Source organism: Eumetopias jubatus, unplaced genomic scaffold (assembly GCF_037043125.1).
Source record: "Eumetopias jubatus isolate StellerSeaLion01/CBP00866 unplaced genomic scaffold, mEumJub1_p1.0 scaffold_9, whole genome shotgun sequence".
In the NCBI taxonomy this organism is placed as follows: Eukaryota; Metazoa; Chordata; class Mammalia; order Carnivora; family Otariidae; genus Eumetopias; species Eumetopias jubatus.
The window spans coordinates 117,604,726-117,626,565 of record NW_028274815.1 but is presented as its reverse complement, the minus strand read 5'-3'; the positions used below and the strand labels follow the sequence as shown (position 1 = coordinate 117,626,565).

The following is a 21,840-nucleotide window of genomic DNA, read 5'->3' as shown; positions in this document are numbered from 1 at the left end:
CACTCATTCTTTGCTCATGCTAAGAATTAGCAGCTAGGTGCAATTACAACATGAACCCTGTTAAAGAAAAAACCCATTTCCAACTTAACTTCCATTTATCAAGTGCCAATCACCACTTTTCTCCTCACTTCTTCCCACCTCCCCCCCCCAGTGACTGTCATTTTGTGGGCATTTCCTGTAACCAGGATTTCTGGTTTAATCGGGCTCTCCTGACTTTGCACCCATTTTAACCCACCAAAAAACACCTATGATAAGCACCTTTAAATACAATTTTACAGTAAGTACAACTTTATAATAAACGTCTTCCACAGAACCCTACAGGGAGAGCCCAAGCACTCAAACACTAAGTGAAGAACAAGTACAAGTGAGCCACATACCTTTAGGGAGCTAGATTTGGAGTCACTGTCCCCCCTACTCCTGTCTTGGTCTAGAGGCCAGCCCAGACGTGGAGAGAGAGAACCATCACCGTTCTCATGGAGGGGGTTGACCGCATCGTCAAGGGCAGAGCCCCGGGTCTCCACCACCAGCTTCTGCTCCACAGCAGGGTAATAGGCGCGGGGCTTCTGATAGCAGTGCTCGCTGGTGATATAGGACTCCTCCACAGACCGGGGTAGGGGCAGGGGCAAGGGCTTCTCCACCGCCCCGTTCAAAGTTCTATAACTTGGGACTTCCTCTTTGCTCTTGGCTTCAGTGACGTGGATGTGTTTCAAATGAGATCTCCCCTCCCCTGAGTGCTGTTTCCAAGGCTGACACCACAGCTGCAGATCAGGATGCTCCCTGCTTCTGTTGGGAGGGCAAACATACAAAGGGCTTTGGAGTAACTGGGACCACTGCAGGGGTGTCTCAATTCCCATTCTCCCAAAAGGAAGAGGAGCTCCCCACTTGGGCCATCTGGCTACAAGCCACCATTTACCAAGCAAAAGGGAACATGAATCCACGGTCTCTGAGGAGACCACCTGTAGGCAAGCTCCCACTGTGAACACGCATGGTGAGGGAGACTGGACTTGGAGTCACAAGACCTGACTGCATTTCAATTCAGCCACTGATTAGTAGAACAGCTATAATGAGTCACTCAGCCAGACTCATTCCCATTCCCTCCTCTGCAAAACTGGGCTAACCATCTGTCTGCCATTAGCCAATGAGTTTGATAAAGATTAAGTGAATTAATTCAAATAAAGTACTTTGTTGGCAGCAAAGTACTCTTCAAATGTGAGTTACTAAAAATAACCTAATAAGCCGGCATGATAATCCTGGCATGCAATAGCTTTCAGTTACAAAATGCAATGATGGGGGCACCTGGATGGCTCAGTCAGTTAAGTGTCTGATTTTGGCTCAGGTCATGATCCCCGAGTCCAGCATTGAGTCTACTTGTCCCTCTCCTTCTGCCCCTCCCCCTCCTCGTTCTCTCTCTCTCTCTCTCTCTCTCTCTCCCTCTAATGAATAAAATCTTTTAAAAAATACAATGACAATGGGTCAAGGGGGCAGGAATCAAAGTCATCTACGTATAAGCCATTAGTAATTTTTTTAAAAATTCTTCTAAAATCTTTTACTCTCACCATTCCAAGGAGAAAACTTTGTTACTAAAGAACAGGGATTCTAATCCTTTTTTGAGCCACAGACTCCTTTCCTTTGAGAATCTGTTGAAAGCTCTGCCTGCACATATGTGCACATAAAACTCTGTGTTAGTACTTTAGTCTCCCAGAATCATTCCCTGTTTGAGTTTTGACCCAATGGAGGATCATTAAATTAATCTACTGGATAATAATCAATTGTAATGCTCCACAAATTTGCGTGTCATCCTTGCGCAAGACCCATGCTAACCTACTCTGCATCGTTCCAATTTTAGTCTAAGTGCTGCCGAAGTGAGCGGCATAATCAACTATAGAAAGGAAAACAGAATAGAAAATATCATAATGTACCATTCTAAGTAACAGTAGGTGTTCTGTGAAATTTTAGTTTCAGTTTTATATATGTGAGAAACATAAAACATATTTCTTACTGTGGAATAAAAATTTTATTAAGTTTAAAAGCCACTACTCTAGATGAACGTCACCTTTTAACTCTTCTTTACTACCCAGAACTTCCACGATTACCTTTGATCATTAAATGAAAAGAAGGAAAAAAGGGAGGGAGGGAAGGAAAAAAACAGTGGGCTTCTGGAGTAAGGCCCATGGTTACCAGAGATCCCAGCTGGGGGGGCAGTGCCCTCTAGGGGGGCGTTTGGAAATAAACAGACAGGTGCTACTCACATCTGGTTCAGAGATGGGCAGAAATGTGTTGCATGACCTTTCTAACTGCCACAATGACTGACAGGTACTACTGGCATTTAGTTCACTGAATCCAAGGATGCCTAACATCCTATAATGCTTGGAACAATCACACATGATTGGGATAAAGAATCATCCCACGATATAGTCAACAGTACTTTCCCAGCCCCCAGTGAAAAAACACTGAAACCAGATCAGCAGGAAAGCACAGCTTAACTCCCCAGCAACTCCCATATATGGGTACCCCTCCACACACACTTGGCTGAATTCCTGCACAAATGGAATAGGCCATACATATGAAAGCATGGAGTGATTCTACAGAACCTAAAATTATGTTCCCAAGGGGCTACAAGTATCCTTTCTCAGCTCTACCTCCCACAATCACCAAAACCCCTCCTATTCACTGGAGAAGGACAGGAAACGAGTATCAAGGCAGCCTAGGTCCCTGGACCAGTGTCAGCAGGGTATCACAGCCTGTCCCAGGAATCCAAGATGCCAGACACACCTCTGAAATCATAACTGCATCAGGGGAAATGAGAGTCATCATTAACGTTCAGGTTTACTGCAGTCTGAAATCTGTTAACTGGAGCATGTAAGCCACAGTACGGACCTTCTCTTGCATGAAAATCACAAGTCTTTGCTTCCCCCTTCCTAGAATTTTTGCCCTTCCAGGTAAGACCTGAAGCCCCAGCTACTACTCCACACACACACACACAAAAACCCTCCCTGGCCTTTCTTTGTACACCCTGTCAATCATGAAGAAGGAAGGTACAGACATGCATGCTACTTTTTAAATGACAATAGATGCTCTGAGGTTACTCCCAGGTTTATTGTTTGCCTTTGAAAATAAATCTGCCAGGCCACTTAGGAACAGTATTTCTGAGAATGAGGCCCCAGAGTTTGTGATAGCAGAGACTATCCATGTGTACACAGACATACTGGGACCACACTCCCTCCGCCCAGGATCTTTTCTCCACATATAATGATGAACAAGATCTCCCTATGCCCTCTTCTGAATTGCTAGAAGTCAATTTAATTCCAGTACAAAGTCACTGCTATAAAGATGAAGGATCTAAATGGGAATTCAGAAGGGACAAGGTTCCAAAATATAGGATAAGGCCAGGAGCAGTGGTATTTCAGTAAGAAAGAAACACCGTCTGGTTATTAAAGCCAAGGGACCCCAATAAGAGCTACATGTCTTTCTCAGAGCTTGTATGAACGTGGGTCATCTGACACACAGAATGCAACCACAGAAGGGGAATTCACACTCAATTTCACTCCTCAAACTTCTAGCCACTAAAAGCCAGAAGTCCAGTTCCAGAACACCTAAAACTTTGCATGAGCAAACCATGAAGAGAAAAGACTTACTGAGCAACCACTAGGCTAGAGAGCAGGCCTGCCAATATTATCTCTTCCAGCAGTTTTCAATGTTACTTTATTTACCGGTCAGGGGTGTTAAGGATGAATGGATAAACAAAATCCAACATTACCTACAATGGAATATTATTCAGCCTTTAAAAAGGAAGGAAATTCTGATACTGACTATAATATAGATGAACTTTTGAAGACACCGTGCTAAGTGAAATGAGCTAGTCACAAAAAAGACAAATACAAATACAAAATACTGTGGGATCCCATTTATATGAGGTATCTAGAGTAGTCAGATTCACAGAAACACCTAGAATGGTGGTGGCCAGGGGAGGGGAAGAGGCAAAGAGGAGAGAAGTTGTTTAACAGATACACAGTTGCAATTTTGCAAGATGAAGAGTTATGGAGATTGGTTTCAACAAGGTGAATGTACTTAACACTACTGAACTATATATTAAAAACAGTTAAGGGGGGGGCGCCTGAGTGTCTCAGTCAGTTAAGCGTCTGCCTTCAGCTCAGGTCATGATCCCACGGTCCTAGGATCGAGCCCCATGTCGGGCTCCCTGCTCAGCAGAGAGCCTGCTTCTCCCTCTCCCTCTGCCTGCCGCTCTGCCTACTTGTGCTCTCTATCTGTCAAATAAATAAATAAAATCTTAAAAAAATAATAAAATAAAATAAAAAATAAAAAGCTAAGACTGTTCATAAATTTATAAAACATAAATTTTATATAATGCATATTTTACAATAAAAACAATTCAGAACTGTATACCAAAACAGTAAACAAACTAAACTATACATACATACACCATATTTTGATTATGGTGGCGGTTGCAAGGGTGAATACATCTGTCAAAACTCAATGAACCTGTAAAATGAGCAAACTTAATTATATATAAATTCTACCTGAATAGGGTTGTTTTTTTAAAAAAGAACGTTTACTGTGTAACTGACATATTCCCCTCTACCCCCGAGGGGGTGCACCATTCCTGGAAGTACTGCAATACCAGGTCAATGTGTGGAGTGGTCAGAGCAAGCTCCTATTCCATCTCCTAGTTCCAAAATCCATTTAATATATTGTCCTTTGATATAGGACATATCAGATATTAAACTGCTAAGAACAGACACTACACTTGACCTTAGCCAAAAGGCTGAGATGTAGTAAAGGTCTCAAACTCGATGGTCTTATCACTGATTTTGTGGCTTTCCAATCTCAAATTGATCCTGCCTCCCCCCCACACCCAGACCATCTCAAATCAGACTCATCCCCAAAGCTACAGGTGCCACACTTACTGCAAGATGCTCATCTTGAGCTGCAGGCCATGGAGAACCTCGATCACTCTCTGCACATCTCCAAGAAGCTGGTGGGTGGCCACAATCTTCTTGGCATTCTGGTGGGAGTAGTTCTCTTCTAAAAAGGCCAGGCCATGCATATGTCCCCTGCTCAACCACTCCTTGTCATACCAGTACTTGAAGCCAGGCCTCTGACCTAAAGCAGTGACAATGAGAGAGTTAATACTCGGCCTGAAGGAAACCCAGACCATTGTATCATTGCAGTTATCACATAAATTACTGGAAGGATGGATTGGTGTGTTCATTTTATTTATTCATCCAGTAAACATTTACTTGGCACCTACTATATCCTGGGCTCCCTTCTAGGGATTGGGAATAAGGCAGTAAGACATGTAAATTTCCTGATCTCCTAGAACAGGCCAGAGGTGGAGTGGGAACCTAGGTATCTCTTTAAATTTAAATCACATCATTACATCTCCTGTTTAAAACCTTCAATGACTTCCTACTGCATACAGAAAAAAAAAAAAAAGCCAAAGCCCTAACACTGGCCTAATGAGCCAACTGCACCCAGTCCTTCTTGCCCTCCTTGCCCCACCCTTACAGCCCTTACAGTGGCCTCCTTTCAGTTTCTGGAACACATCCATCTTTTTGGTCTTAGGATCTCTGCTCTAGCATCCTCTCTGTCTGGAGCATTATTTTCCAAGGCCCCTGAAGGACTGGCACCTTTCCACTTCCTCAGACGGGCCTTTTGTTACCTTCAAAGTAAGAAAGCCTCTTCAATGCCTCCTAACTCCTTCCCTATCTGGTTGCTAACCTCCCCCGCCAAAGCATTCATCCCTATCTAACATCTTCTTGCTTATTGGACTTATTTTGACATCTGTTTCTGGCCCTAACTCCACTAAGAGCAAGAATAATAGGAACCATTTGTTCATGGTTGTATCCCCAGCATATGGCAAAAGACATCTTGAATGGATTTATCAAGTAGAAAGAAGCTCCAAGTCGCCCTTCCAACTGTCACCTACCACCTTACTAAATATAAATAGTCAGGCACCCTCCCTTCTCTGAACCTCCATTTCTCATCTAGTATAATGACAGATGAATTGGATGGTTTCAGTGGTCTTGCTCATTACAGGAATCCTTAGGAAGAACTGAAAACACAACTACATGTGACTCGGCAGTATTTCCTGCTCCAAAAGCCCAAGGAACAACTTTCAACCAGACAAGCATTTACTTCCCAATATCTATAAAAACCCTGAAATAACCCATACAATCCCTATCAAGTTTCTTGGGCTCTTCCCAGCTTTACTAAAACACATGGTAGGGATATACCTCGATTCTGTAAAAAACATCTTTAAGTAACCTTTAAAGAATAAGTCTGTTAGGTTAAACTTCCAGTCCAAGACACTGCAGAGTCAAACACAGGCTATAAATATAAATGTAAAAGACACGGAGCACTTGATTCAAGGAGGAGTCTATTTACAGCACTGGCAATTAGAGTTGTAAAAGTTCAGCAAGTGCAGAGGAGTCAATGAAGATGGCGTACATGATTTGTAAAAAGGGAAAGGTGGAGGGAGGGGAGGAGTGAGAGATAATAAAGTGGACAAAAGGGATTTTTAAGCGGTGCTAAGGAGCCCTAAGGATTACGTGCAGCATCTCAGAGGCAGCTGCTGCACAAGTGGCCTGAGCAGCAGGATTCAGAGCAGTACCACCTGTTTTACGAAACAAAGGTCAAAGACCATGGTTCTCATCTCCTATCTGGCACTAACTTGCTGACTGGTCTTAGCCCTGTCATGTCCCTTCTAGGTCTGTATTTGCTCACCTATCAAATGTGAGGGCTGAACTAAGTGGTCTCTCAGATCCTGCCCATTAATAATATTCTATGATTCACAGACTAATCTTCTGACCATATTCTTTCCTGGGGATAAAGGGACAAACAGGCAGATTCCTCTCCATCTATGGACTAATCTAGCACAAGGAGATACAGTGTCACAACAGAGGTCATCAGGTCCCAAGGGGACACACTTCTAAAACACAAACTACGGTGACTAGCCCCTCCCTACACAACCAACAAAATCAATATCTGACCCCACAAGTCAGTTCTAATTCCAATTTGCTTTACGAGATTGGGAAAGTCATTCATGTTCCTGGGCATCAATTTCTTCCTCATAAGCCAAAACAGGAATAGGAGCTCCCGCCAGGCCTACCTCATAGGACAAAAAGAATCAACAGAAGTAGAGGCACTTAAGCATTGTCTAGTCTTGCCTAACCTTGGGATCATGGAACTGGAGCCAAGGGGAGAAACCTTACAGGTGGTGAAGGGAAAAGATATCACCATCCCATTGACACCAAGACAAGAACCACAGATATATAAGACTTCTGGAAAAGGGAACCCAAGAGCCACAGGCCAGCCATGGAACAATGTAACTAAATGATCCTGTTAAGGAATTAATTTGCTGGTTTGGGTAGCAATTGAGCCCTATCAACTATACCTTTCCCCTTCCCCTCAAGGGCTTATCTCTCTTCCAGGTGGCAATGATGCAATGGAGGGCAGGTGCCACCAGAGCGAGCAGAGGCAGGTTCCTAACCCTTCAACAGCCCCAAAAAGCCAAAGACAGAGCCCACATCTTCATGAACTCTCAATAAAAGGAAAGGTGCTTGCTCCAGCAGCACATATTCTAAAACTAGCTCAATACAGAGAAGACTGGCATGGCCCCTAAGCAAGGCAAGGATGACATGCAAATCTGTAAAGCATTCCAGTTTTTATAGTTTCAGTCAGGCAAGATGAAAAAGTTCTAGAGATCTGCTGTACAACATTGTGTTTATAGTTTATAAACAAACCGTACTGTACACTTAAAAATTTGTTAAGAGGGTAGATCTCATATTATATGATTTTTACTACAATAAAAAAGTAATTCTAGCTCAAGGCCAGGCTTTCCATATGCTCTCTCACTGCTAAGTTCAGGATAGCAGTCTACCAGGTGAGCTAGCAACAGGGACAAGGAAGAGTCTAGCCAATGTCAAAGAAGTCTCAAGATCACAGACAGCGAGGCTGCTTCATGGCCAGCTGTGGAAAAGGTTACATATTGTTAATATCCCTGACTCCAGAAATCTCTACCTGGAGGGTCTTGGCAAACATAACAGGTGTATTTCTCAGGCACATTTTCTTCCAGTAATCCCATGCAGACCCCATGCTGCCAGCACTGGCACTCTTCACACTGTTAGAATTAAAGAAGCAATAAAAATTAAACTCAGAAGGTATCCTCCATCCAAAAGCAAGACCCACTGTGGGGGGTAGGGGCAGTGGGAGGGAGAAGGAAAGGGGAGGGAGAGTACTCCCAAATGACCTGCTCAGGAGCTGAGCTGCAACACCTCATCTACAAGTGTGCTGTCCACGAAGGCGGCCACCAGCCACCTGTGGCTCTTTACATTTAAATTAACAAATTAAGTTAAAACTCAGCTCCTTAGTCCTATTAGCCACATCTTTGGTGCTCAAAAGCCACATGAAGCTAGTGGCAATTGCACCGGACAGCACAGATGAAGACCATTTAGATCTATAAAACAGTGCTGATCTCAGAAAAATGACTATTTTAACTCTTATTTCTAGAGGCTTTCACTTTTCTGATCACTTTATGAAAACAGAGGGAAAAATGTTCAAGTCCTTAGAGGAAGATTAACCTGAAATGACTAAAACGTGAGTCTGAATTCTAGCTCAGACATTCATTAGCTGTGTGACTGTGCACAGGTCACTCCTCCTCCCTGGGCTTCAGTCTTCCCCACTTGCAAAATGGGGTACTCTTCCTACTGACCATGGGGGCTGTTTGTGAGGAATCACGGGGTCACATAAAAACACCCATCAAAGAGCCCAGCACACAGCCTTCATGCACCTATTACTACTACAACTGGGCAACCTGATTTACTTTGATACCTTCTGGAATAATCACATGCTAGCACTTGGAGTTTATTCTCTCTAAATCTTACCAAAGGTCACACAGCTGAAGAGAGGCAACAGTGGATCAGAACACAGGCCTGTGTAATGGTAAAGCTAGTAGTTCTTTTACCCTGAGGCTCCACTGTCTTACCTGGATAAGGGGCTAGAGGGAGAATGGGGAGAAGGAGGGACAGGAGGCAGAGAGGGAAAGAAAGGAGGAGACAGTGAGGGCAGCATAGAAGTTGCATGGATGGCCTGAGGGTAGTAAGCCTAAGGGCTAAGGATCTGGAGAGAATGGAAAGAAAAAACGATGCCAAATGAGATACTAGGACACTTCATGGAATCTCAAACCAGGACCCTAAGCCTTTAACTATGCAACCAAATGGATAGCTCTGGAGGGTGGACAATGAGCTTCCTTCCCAGCATGGCCTTTGAGGGTGGGCCACCAGCCTGGCCACAAGGGACTAAGGTCCAAAGCTCAGACAGTCCTTGGCTGTCTGGAGTCAGACAGGCCCTAGCATCAAGAGGGCTTTCCTGGGCAGATATGAATCCTCTAGGAAGCTAACTGCATCAGAATCAACAGGGGCAAAGCTGGAAGACAGACTTTAGCTAAGATCCGATCCAGATTCTTTAATTTACAGATGAAGAAACTAAGACTCGGGGAAAGTAAAGGCTGCACAATAACAAAGAGTTGTTGCAGAAAACAGAATTAAGAATGAAAGTCTGTCTCACCAATAACTTTTGAAATTTCTTGAGAACTGGGATTCACTAAAATTCAAATACAGCTAAGTTGAAAACTTCAAAATAACTTCTTTCGTATGGGTTTGGCTAAAAGACATTATTAATTTCTAAGAGTTTAAATTTAGAAATGAACGAGAATAATAACTGAAAAGATAAAATATCTAAGAATAAACCTAAGACTATCTAAGAATAGAATATCTAAGATATCCAAGAATATCTAAGAATAAAACATGCAAGATCTCTGTGAAGAAAATTTTAAAATACTATTTAAAGGACACAAAGACTTAAGTCATTGGTAAGGAATATCTTATTCCTGGATAGCAACAGTCTTAATCATAAGGAAGTCCTTTCTCCTTAGGTAAATTTATAAAAATAATGTAGTATCAAATAAATAATAAATTAATAGCTATAGAACTGGATAAGCTGATCCTAAAATTAATAGCCAGGAAATTTGTAAAAAAGAACAAAAGGGGGTACTAGCCCTGTAAGATATTTTAAAAATATTATAAAGGTAAAATAATTAAAATAGAATTGTATAAGCAAAGAGATGGAAAAGGAGAAGCCAAAAAGCAATCCAAATACATACGGAAATGGGGCATGGTGTTGGGACAACTGGGTAGCCATGGCCCTCACACCTTATACCAGGATAAATTCCAGGTGGATCAAATATTTACATCGCTCTAAGAAGAGTAACTGAAACTTCAAAAGTACCAGAATCAACCATGAGAGAATTCTGTTACAAATTTTTCTATAAACTTTTATTAACTTCCAATAAGGAAGCAACTATTATCCAAATTTCAGAATTCATTAAAGAAAAGTTTGATATAGTTGACTCATGAAAACAAACAAAAAATGTGAAAGTCAAAAGACAGATGACAAAGTGGGTACAAGTAGCTGTAACTGTTCTTTCAGCGAATACAAAACAAGGTCTATAAAAAAGCCTATACAAATGAGTGGGAAAATGACCAACTATCCAACAGAAAAATGGATAAAGCACATGAACACACAGGTCAAAGGATAATATCTGATTCTTAAAAAGATGTTCAGGGGCGCCTGGGTGGCTCAGTCATTAAGCGTCTGCCTTCGGCTCAGGTCATGATCCCAAGGTCCTGGGATCGAGCCCCACATCGGGCTCCCTGCTCAGTGGGAAGTCTGCTTCTCCCTCTCCCACTCCCCCTGCTTGTGTTCCCTCTCTCACTGTGTCTCTCTCTGTCAGATAAATAAATAAAATCTTTAAAAAATATAAAATAAAATAAAAAAATAAAAAGATGTTCAAATCATCCACTAAAAGAATTAATGAACAGTTACTTGAATTAATATAATTACTGTGAAATCAACCAGACTAATAATATGCATACACATTAGTATTCCTAGGTTTGGGGATTACATATAAATATCAAGTAATTCTTTATACATTTATATACTGCCTGAAGTTTTTATAATAAACATTTGCTTTTATCCTAAAAGTGTTATTCTCATGAAAAATTATTTACAGAGCATAATTTTCATTTATATATACATGTGTATGTGTATTCTAGAATATTAACAGTGCTTCTCTCTCAGTAAAAATAATCTGGGTAATTGTTTTCTTCTTTGTGATTTTCTGCATTTTCCAAATGCTACAAGTATGAAATTTTTTAAAAATTTATTTAAAAATAAATTACAGGGCACTCAGTTAAGCAGCTGCCTTCACCAGGGTCCTGGGATCGAACCCCACATCAGGCTCCCCGCTCAGCTGGGAGTCTGCTACTCCTTCTCCCTGTGTCCCTCCCCCTGCTTGTGCTCCTGCTTGCTCTCTCTCAAATAAATAAATACCTTTTTTAAAAAATTACAAAATGGCTATACCAATAGACTATTTTTTCACTTATCTTTTTAAGATTTTTTTTTTTATTTGAGAGAGAGAGAGAACATGCATGGCATGCCAGCAGGGGGAGGGGCAGAGGGAGAGGGAGAAAAATCTCAAGCAGACTCCCTGCTGAGTGTGGAGCCTGACCAGGCGCTCAGTCTCACGACCCTGAGATCATGAACTGAGCTGAAATCAAGAGTCACATACTCAACGGACTGAGCTACCCAGGCACCACTTTTTCTCACTTATCTGAAGAGCAAAGCAAAGATAAAGTTTGATAATATCCTATACTGAAAAGGGTGCTCCTAAGGACTGTTCATTGGTACAGGCTCCAGGGAAAGTTTATATAATATTGCCATGACAAAAATATTTATCAAAATTATAAATGCATATAAACTGTGGCCCAGGAATTCTACTTCCAAAACTTGGCCCAACAGGTGTACTTACACAAAATTATTCATTACATTACTGTTAAGGTGAGAAACAATCTAAATGTGATCAACATGGGAAGTGGTTAAATAAATTATGATCCATCCATTATGCAGCCATTAAAAAGAATAAAGAAGATTTTTATTTTTATTTTATTTTTTAAAGATTTTATTTATTTATTTGACAGAGAGAGAGAGACAGCTAGAGAGGGAACACAAGTGGAGGAGTGGGAGAGGGAGAAGCAGGCTCCTGGCTGAGCAGGGAGCCAGATGCGGGGCTCGATCCCAGGACCCTGGGATCATGACCTGAGCTGAAGGCAGACGCTTAACGACTGAGCCACCCAGGCGCCCGAAGCTTTTTTATGTTTGAAAATGAAACGGGCTTCAACTTATGTATTGTTAAATGAGAAAAGATATCGAAAATACTACATATAAAGTAACATTTGTGTTAAAAAAAAAAAAGATGGTTGCACAGCAATGTAAATGTACTCATCTAATGCCACACACACTTAAAAATGGTAAAATTTTATGTTTTTTTACCACCAAATAAAAAAGGGGAGGGGGGAGTAAGAGAATGTATTTGTTAGCCACAGAGTGTTTCCAGAATGCTACACAAGAAGCTGATAAAGGGTGCTTCCCATGAAGGGGAGGTGGGGGTCAGATTTTTTTTCTCTATACCTAGGTATACTTTTTTGACTTTGAACTGCATGAATGCTCTAGCTAGCAACAAACAAATAATACAAATTTTAAAACAAACAAAGCTTTTAAAATGGACTTCCGGTTAAAACTGCTACACAGGGGCGCCTGGGTGGCTCAGTTGGTTAACCGACTGCCTTTGGCTCAGGTCATGATCCTGGAGTCCCAGGATCGAGTCCCACATCAGGCTCCCTGCTCAGTGGGGAGTCTGCTTCTCCCTCTGACCCTACTCCTTCTCCTGCACTCTCTCAAATAAATAAATAAAATCTTTAAAAACAAAAAACAAAAAACTGCTACACAACTTTTACTGGGTTTGGCACCTACTACATATTTGTTAGTCTAAAGCAAACTACAGCCAAGAGGCTAAATTCAGTTCAAGTCCTGTTTTTATAAGTAAAGTATCATATGAACACATCCATGCTCACTTATTACATAATGCCTATGGCTGATTGGGGCTAAGCTGAATAGCTGCAATAAAGAACACATGGCCCTCAAAGCCTACAATATTTATCACCTAGTCCTTTAAGAAAAAGTTTGCCCAAACCTGCCCTAGAAAATTAAAATAATTTTAATAAATAATAAATAAATAAATAAATAAATAAATAAATAAATAAATAAAATATCAAATGGATTTTCTGAGGTTCATTTTTATGTGGTACCCAGATTTCTCAAATATTGATGATTATTAAGTAAGATTTTAACCTCCCAATGATTTAAATTATTAGCACTGGTAAATAAAATCAAACAATAATTTACTTGAGTAATGTTAATATCAATCAAATAATGAAAATGTTCAGGGCGCCTGGGTGGCTCAGTCGTTAAGCGTCTGCCTTCGGCTCAGGTCATGATCCCAGGGTCCTGGGATCGAGTCCCACATCGGGCTCCCTGCTCGGCAGGAAGCCTGCTTCTCCCTCTCCCACACCCCCTGCTTGTGTTCCTGCTCTCGCTATCTCTCTGTCAAATAAATAAATAAAAATCTTAAAAAAAAAAAAGAAAAGAAAATGTTCAGAGAAAATTACTCCTCTAAAGTAATACATGCACCTTCTAGGAAACAAACTCTAAACGTATTCTAGGGTAGTGCAAATTACCAATGTAAGTAAAAAAATTTATTTAAAAAATAATCATTGGATCTTCCTAGACGATGAATACATTTAAAACTAGATGATGAATACATTTAGAAAGTTTAAATTTCATTTGTTCCAGAGCTCCCTCCAAATGTATGCCTTTTGCTAAAGTTACTGAATGGAAAAGGTACATTGCTCATAATGACAAGGAAAGTAAAAAACTGTCCCTCTATACCACAAAGACAGCTGGACAGCAAGTGGACAGCAGAGAAAAGTCTTCTGCAGCAAAACATGAAGTGTTCTGAAGTGAGCTCATCACCACCACAATACCACAGGAAGCCACAAGCGTTGAGCTGAGCTAAGCTAGGGGAAGGCCATGCAGAGCCTGGGAAGCTGGAGATGAAAGTCAGTTCCTGACTCTCCTGTAACAGCCGGTATGGCCTCAACAGCTCCAAACTTAAGTTTCCTCATACAGGACATAATGCCACACCAAGCTCTACCTCCCTGAACACCCCATCATCCTTGCTACTTATAGAAAAGTCAATGGGAAAAGTACAAGTGGATCAGAACTAGGTCTCTTCTACTGATTAGCTGGAATAGCCCTACCAAGAAGGGCCTTCATTACTCACCCACTAAAGATTTCTATGGACAAATGAAGACCAAATCAGGCTTCCAAGACCAGAACTGACCACATGCCCAGAGAGACAGGATAAAAACTAACCATCTTCAACATCCTTTTAAAAACCAAACTTAAAAAAAATTCTACTTAAATGACAGTTTCCATGTTGTGTAAGAGTTTCCAAATTGTAGTCCACTGAGCTTCAGAGGTTCTGCAAATGGGTATCTTTTTAAAAATAAGACTGTTTTAAAATTAAAACAAAAAATGCACACTCAAATGTGTCCCAAACTTAAAGACAACATGACCCACCAGTACACATAACTGTACTGCTAGGTTAGCTCAGTATTGTGCTACACTCGGAACAAAGCTTTCCCTCCCATCTCTGATTAATCGGTGACCACACAGTATGCTATTCAGGAAAAGTCACCCAGATAAATGGCCATGTCTCACAAAAAGAGAAAAACTATCAAGTCACTGAAATGCTTCAAGTTGGCAACTGTCACACACAACCCTGACTGCGTGTCAGACTTCATGGGAAAAAGCACACCATTCACATTTCTGAACTCAAAACTGAAGATGATCTATTTTGAACTTTCAAAACTACTGCTTTTAAACTTGTGATATATTTTGTAGTTCTATGAAAGAATCCATTAGGAAAATGGGTTCTGATGTTGAAAAGGTTTGAAAACCACTGACCTAAGGCTTACTAAAGGTCATAAATATCAGGTACTACTTGAAACCATTTATGTACTCTGAATTCCCAGAAGTTACCACGAAGGCTACTGAAAAACAAAGAAATTCCCAAAGAATCCTAACCAATATAACCATGACTTACTTGAAAAACTCAGGTGCCCTAGACAGTCCGGGCAACTGCCTAGACAAGCAGGGTATTTATGACAGCCTCTGGAGTCAGCCAGCCAGCAGCCACCTCACCAGAACTGTCATTAAGAGCAAGAAAAGGGCCAGAGGCAAGCAGGTGCTGGCCAATGATGCTCTCCGCCAGCAGGCAGGGAGGCCTACCCCACAGGCACATCCCAGAGATAGAGATGACAGATACAAATGTCAGGAAAATAAAGAACAAGAAACAGACAACTTATGAAACTGGCCTCCATTTCATAAGGCCATATAGAAATTTTACATCAGAGAGAAAGTAAGGGACCATAGGAAGATTCAACTGCCACTCCAGAGATTCAGATCCCTGATGTTCAACTCCTCACTGTGTGACCACAGGCAAGGCCCTTCTCATTTGTGGGTCCCAGCTGCCCCAAGCAGAGCATGAGACTTTTAGACTCAGTGATGTTTCAAGTCCTCTCTCATCCTATTAATAGGCTATTTACACCAGCCTGAGATTCAGAGGAAGCTGAACTAAAAAGTAAGCTCAATGTGCTGCTGGTAATACTGCCTATCTGGCTGGGGCTTCTAACATGACTCTATGTTTGCTGTACTCAAACTGCAGTCCCTCAAAATTCCCTCCAAGGACCAGTTTGTGTTTCTCTATGCCTGTCTCCTGGAAGCTCTACCTACCTGAATCATGAAGTCATTTTCCTCCTGAACCTCACAGATGCAGCGGACCACTTCAAAATCATAGCGGTCGTCCCCATCGAGTTCCTCATCTGGGTTGGTGGTCACATCAATATCTTGACCATATTCCTCATCGCTCCAAAGAAAGCTCTCAGAAGAGGACTCACTCAGATTATCCTCCTCTGAGAGGAAAGGAAAAACAACAGTCACTATTTTAAATTATAGTTATAAAATTTTCAAAAACTTAGAATGTCAAGAGTGGAAGTGACTATACAGCCCCACTCCTCTATGAACTTTCACAGAGCTGGGAAACAGGAACTCCAATCTGTCCCTTGGGCCTGTCATCTAGCAACAGCCCAAATGACGTATGCTGCCTGCTGATGAACCGAACTCTATTCCTCATTTTACTGAGAGTGAAGCCCAAAGTAAGTGGCAGCTCAAGGTCACAGAGCTCACTGGCAGAGTGGCTGCAACTCCCCATGAACTACACAGATCATCATCCTAATGACTCAAACATGTTCCTCAACCTCATCCCTTCCAGCCAGGATCTGGCTTACTGTCAAGTCTACACCCAGAGCCACCTTTAAAACTCTGTCTAGAGTAGGAAATGAAGAAGGGACAGATTCCAGGGATAATCAGAACTAGAATCACTAGATGTTGGCGCCTGATTAGTTATAATTACACTAACCTTTACTGATCACGCACTTTGTACCACTGTTGTAAGCACTTTCCATATACTTATTAACTCCTTCCAAACTCACAATCACCCTCTAAATTGCTGGAAAAGAAGCACCTTCAAGGTTGATTCAGATTTCCCCAAGCAACCAGATTAGATGCAGAGTCCATCAATAAGAAATGGAGCAATGAGAAGGGCAGGTATGCAAGAGGATGGGGTATAATGGATTTTGGGGGTTACAGATATACTGGCCTGGAGGTACCTAAGAGGCATTCAACTAAAACCAAAGTTGGAGAGAAGGAAAGTTCAGGAAAGGCACAGCTAATAGCCTTTGTTTTATTTGATGTACTTCTTTATTTTGAAAATATAACAGAGTGTACTTGCAGAGGGCCTGGGGAGTAAGTTACAGTGTCAACATAAATCCAGCCTTCTCCGACTATAATGCTATACAAATGATCAAGTCAGCCGACAGTCTCCTTACCGGATACTTTCACTTTCCCTTTATGGTTTCCAGATTCCGAGCCATGGAGCTGTGGACTCATATGGACCCCAGGCTTATGTGAGGACCCACACCTGGTGACAGCAAATGCTTTGGGTGGAGATGGTTCCTGAGAGGTATCACTGATCTCCTCACTGCAAGGGCATTCTGGAAGATAGGATCAAAAAGGAATCAGCACCCCCACGTATCATCAGGGCATTCCAGAATCAACCCCACCCAACCAACAGCCCCACTGTTCAAACAACTCCATGGCAGAGGAGCAATTCAACTACAAAGGGGTGTGGAGGACAGATTTAGGGATAAAAACTTCTAGCTACCTCCAAGAACCTCAAAACCAAAAGCTTTCTCAATATCACCCTTCTCCTCTTTTTTTCTAATAAGATTGTTTTTCTAAACCAAAAGATAAGAATAAAACATGGCATCCCTTTGTCTCCCAAGGTTGGAACGCTTATTTTCTTAACATCCTTGTAGGAGCTAGACACACACTCTTCAAGAAGTAAATCCTTTATTGGGGCGCCTCGGTGGCTCAGTTGGTTAAGCTACTGCCTTCGGCTCAGGTCATGATCCTGGAGTCCCGGGATCGAGTCCCACATCGGGCTTCCAGCTCAGCAGGGAGTCTGCTTCTCCCTCTGACCCTCTTCCCTCTCATGCTTTCTATCTCTCATTCTCTCTCTCTCTCAAATAAATAAATAAAACCTTTAAAAAAAAAAGAAGTAAATCCTTTATTGAAAGGGTTCAGAGATACGTGTTTAAGAGTTGTGTGTAGGGGCACCTGGATGGTGCAGTCAGTTAAGCATTTGACTCTTGGTTTCAGCTCAGGTTGTGATCTTAGGGTCATGAGATTGAGCCTCACGTTGGGCTCTGCACTCAGTGCGGAGTCTGCTTAAGAATCTCTGTCCCTGGGGGTGCCTGGGCAGTTCAGTCGTTAAGCGTCTGCCTTTGGCTCAGGTCATGATCCCAGGGTCCTGGGATCGAGCCCCACATCGGGCTCCCTGCTCAGCGGGAAGCCTGCTTCTCCCTCTCCCACTCCCCCTGCTTGTGTTCCTGCTCTCGCTGTCTCTCTGTCAAATAAATAAATAAAATCTTTAAAAAAAAAAAAAAAGAATTTCTGTCCCTGGGGTGCCTGGGTGGCTCAGTCATTAAGCATCTGCCTTTGGCTCAGGTCATGGTCCCAGGGACCTGGAATCGAGCCCCGCATCGGGATCCCTGCTCTGCGGGAAGCCTGCTTCTCCCCCTTCCACTGCCCCTGCTTGTGTTCCCTCTCTCGCTGTGTCTGTCAAATAAATAAATAAAATCTTAAAAAAAAAAAAAAAAAAAGAATCTCTGTCCCTGGGCACCTAGGTGGCTCAGTCATTAAGCATCTGCCTTCAGCTCAGGTCATGATCCCGGAGTCCTAGGATCAAGTCCCACATTGGGCTCCCTGCTCAGTGGGGAGTCTGCTTCTCCCTCCAACCCTCAGCCCACTTATGCTCTCTCTCTCAAATAAATAAATAAAATCTTTTAAAAAAAGAATCTCTGTCCCTCTCCCTCTGCCCCTCCCGCCCCAGCTCTTACTCTTTCAAATAAATAAATAAATCTTAAAAAAAAAAAAGAGTTGAGTGTACAAGGGGTGCCTGCCTGGCTCAGTTAGTGGAGCATGCGACTACTGATTTGGGGTCGTAAGAGTCCCACATTGGGTGTAGAGATTACTTAAAAATAAAATCTTGGGTGGCGGGATGGGTTAGCCTGGTGATGGGTATTGAGGAGGGCACGTTCTGCATGGAGCACTGGGTGTTATGAACAAACAATGAATCATGGAACAGTACACCAAAACAAATTATGTAATATATGGTGATTAACATAACAATACAAAATTTTAAAAAAAATAAATAAAATAAAATCTTAAGGGGCGCCTGGGTGGCTCAGTTGTTGTCTGCCTTCGGCTCAGGTCATGATCCCAGGGTCCTGGGATCGAGCCCTGCATCAGGCTCCCTGCTCAGCGGGAAGCCTGCTTCTCCCTCTCCTACTCCCACTGCTTCTGTTCCCTCTCTCGCTGTGTCTCTGTCAAATAAATAAATAAAATCTTAAAAAAATGAGTTGTGTGTGCAAATACAATCATTCATCTGCATATCCTCTATTATAATACTTTCACATGCACTACCCTATGACAGGGCACACTGGCCAGTGCAGAAAGAAAGGTCTTCCTAAATGCCAATGTGGCCTTGTAACACCCAGGATGAATAGACTCCTCCCCTGCCAAGGTCCATGCCAGGCTGAGCCCACAAGCTCCCCTGAAGGCCTGCTGGCCCCCCCTCTCCTCAGTGCAAGTTCAGAGGCCAGGAGACAAAGCAACCCCTCCCCAACCCATGGTAGGAAACCCAAGTGAAACACCCCAGGGGAAAATTACCAGGTTTGGTTTTCTTTTTCTTTTTCTTTTTTTTCTTTGGCTTCACTCTCACAAACTCTTTGAATTTCTTCTCTTTATTCTTTTCCTTGTCTTTTGCAGCTGGAATTAAAAATAAGTGTAAGTCTTGACTTTCTAACATCTTGTTTCCATCGCTAAGATGTTCATTCTCAAGTAAGTATGTCCAATGTGAAGAACTAAAACGGGCAAAGGAACAGAGTTCTGGATCTGGTTCTGCCTACGAGGTTACCTTCTATCCCCCTCAAGGCTCTGGAACCCCTTCTCCATCATCTAGCCTTTAGATCAACGGTGGGCAAACTCTGGCCCACTGCCTGTTATTTTGTTTTATTGAAACACACCATGCTCATTCGTTACATGTTGATGATGGCTGCTTTCATGCTTCAACAGCAGAGTTGAGGAGTGAAGATGGAGACTTTATGGCCCTCAAAGCTGAAAGTATTTGTCTGGCCCTCTACAGATTAAGTTTGCCAACCCTACTTAGATCACAACTCCTCACTGGCTACATACTACAATCACCAGGTAAGATTTTTAAAAAGTGAGTGCCCAGGGGAGCCTGGGTGGCTCAGTCGTTAAGCGTCTGCCTTCAGCTCAGGTCATGATCCCAGGGTTCTGGGATCAAGCCCCGCATCGGGGTCCCTGCTTGGCGGGAAGCCTGCTTCTCCCTCTCCCACTCGCCCTGCTTGTGTTCCCTCTCTGTGTCTCTCTCTGTCAAATAAATAAAATCGTTAAAAAAAAAAAAAGTGAGTGCCCAGGTCCCACCCACAGAGATGCTGATTTATGTGGCTTACGGTGTGACCTGCATGTCAAGATGTTCTTTTTTTTAATAATTGAAGCACAATTCACATAACATAAAATTACCCATTTAAAAATGAACAATACGCACCTTCCAAATACCACAACTTCATTCTCTGCTACTCCTCACAGCAAACGCAAGTCATCAACACTCCCTGTCCAAACTTCTCACTTCAGTTTTTCCTAATTCCATTCTAAAAATCTTCCCACCTACCACTCTGAGACTGTTTTCAGTTTTCAAAGTTAACAACAGCCTTACCATTGCAAAAATCCAGTTGTTTTGCTTATCAAATGTGTCCATAGTATTTCATATAATTGATCAAGCCTTACTCTATAGATGTCAAGAAGGGTTTAAGCACACATAATCTAGAGGACCTAACCACTCTACTCCTAGATATTTACTCGAGAAGGGGTACCGTGTCCACACAGAGACATGTAGATGAACGCCCACTGAAGCTGTAACTGTAATCACACAAAGTAAAAAATGCCCAAATGTCCATCAGCAAATGAATGAATCATTTGTGGTGTGTTCACACAATGGAATACTTTTCAGCAATAAAAGCATGAAGTATTAGTAGGCGCACCAACCTAAGTGAATCTCAAGAGAAGTATGCTAAATGAAAGGAGCCAGATAAAATCTAGTATCTGTATGACTCCATTTGTATAAAATTCTAGATGAAAAGTAGTCTATTTTAGTGCCCAAGGGGCGCCAGGGCGGCTCAGTTGGTTGGGCGACTGGCTTCGGCTCAGGTCATGATCCCAGTGTCCTGGGATCGAGCCCCACATTGGGCTCCTTGCTCAGCGGGGAACCTGCTTCTCCCTCTCCCTCTGCCTGCTATTCCACCTGCTTGTGCTCTGTCAAATAAATAAATAAAATCTTAAAAAAATAAATAAAAATAAAAATTACAAAACAGTGCCTGATGAGAGGAAGGGAGGAGTAGAAAGGAGGAATTAAAAAGAGGCATAGGGAAAGTCTGGGAGGCAAAAGATGGGTTTACTATCTTGACTGGGTTGCTCTTCAAATTGTACACTTTAAATACGGGCAGTTCAGGCGCCTGGGTGGCTCAGTTGGTTAAGCGACTGCCTTCGGCTCAGGTCATGATCCTGGAGTCCCAGGATCGAGTCCCGCATCAGGCTCCCTGCTCAGCAGGGAGTCTGCTTCTCCCTCTGACCCTCTTCCCTCTCATACTCTCTATCTCTCATTCTCTCTCTCTCTCTCAAATAAATAAAATCTTAATAAATAAATAAATAAATAAATAAATAAATAAATAAATAAATACGGGCAGTTCACTGCACAATTAAGCTTCAACAAAGCTGTAAAAAAAAAAAATCCAGTGGTATGTAGTACATTCACCATGTTGTGCAACCAGCTCTACCTAGCTGCAAAACATTCCCATCACTCGTAAGGAAAATTCTTTACCACTAAGCAGTTTCTCCCCAGCCCCTCAACCCCTGGTGAGCACCATTCCGCATCTGTGGCTACAGATGTATCTACTCCAGACATTTCATATAAATGCAATCACATAATATGTGACCTCCTATGTCTGGCTTCTTTCACTTAGCATGGTTTCCAAGGGCATCAGAAACACTCTCCAAGTGATTCTGATGTGGAATCAAGATGATCACAAAGCAGTTATGGGGTAAGGTAAACAATCAGATTCAAATGATTTTAACTAAGCACTTGTGTGCAAAGAAACCACA

The 21,840-nt window shown here is 42.2% G+C and overlaps 1 protein-coding gene and 3 non-coding genes across 5 annotated transcripts in view; 1 reads left to right on the top strand and 3 right to left on the bottom strand.

Annotated features, from left to right (window-relative positions):
* PHF20 (PHD finger protein 20) overlaps window positions 1-21,840 on the bottom strand; it is a 145,375-nt gene that overhangs the window by 9,249 nt on the left and 114,286 nt on the right. The window contains exons 11-16 of one of the 2 annotated variants that reach the window (XM_028118613.2): window positions 19,330-19,428; window positions 16,926-17,090; window positions 15,772-15,950; window positions 8,041-8,140; window positions 4,926-5,121; window positions 378-783 (exon numbers count right to left, since the gene is read on the bottom strand). In XM_028118613.2, the coding sequence (XP_027974414.1) occupies window positions 378-783; window positions 4,926-5,121; window positions 8,041-8,140; window positions 15,772-15,950; window positions 16,926-17,090; window positions 19,330-19,428 (1,145 nt within the window). The remainder of the gene's footprint in view (window positions 1-377; window positions 784-4,925; window positions 5,122-8,040; window positions 8,141-15,771; window positions 15,951-16,925; window positions 17,091-19,329; window positions 19,429-21,840) is intronic. The other variant, XM_028118614.2, reaches the window with a different exon arrangement.
* On the bottom strand, window positions 1,764-1,870 carry LOC114220855 (U6 spliceosomal RNA). The gene has a single exon (XR_003611637.2). It is a non-coding gene; the product is annotated as a U6 spliceosomal RNA (small nuclear RNA).
* LOC114220847 (U2 spliceosomal RNA) lies at window positions 4,606-4,795 on the bottom strand. The gene has a single exon (XR_003611631.1). It is a non-coding gene; the product is annotated as a U2 spliceosomal RNA (small nuclear RNA).
* LOC114220859 (U6 spliceosomal RNA) lies at window positions 7,577-7,688 on the top strand. The gene has a single exon (XR_003611639.1). It is a non-coding gene; the product is annotated as a U6 spliceosomal RNA (small nuclear RNA).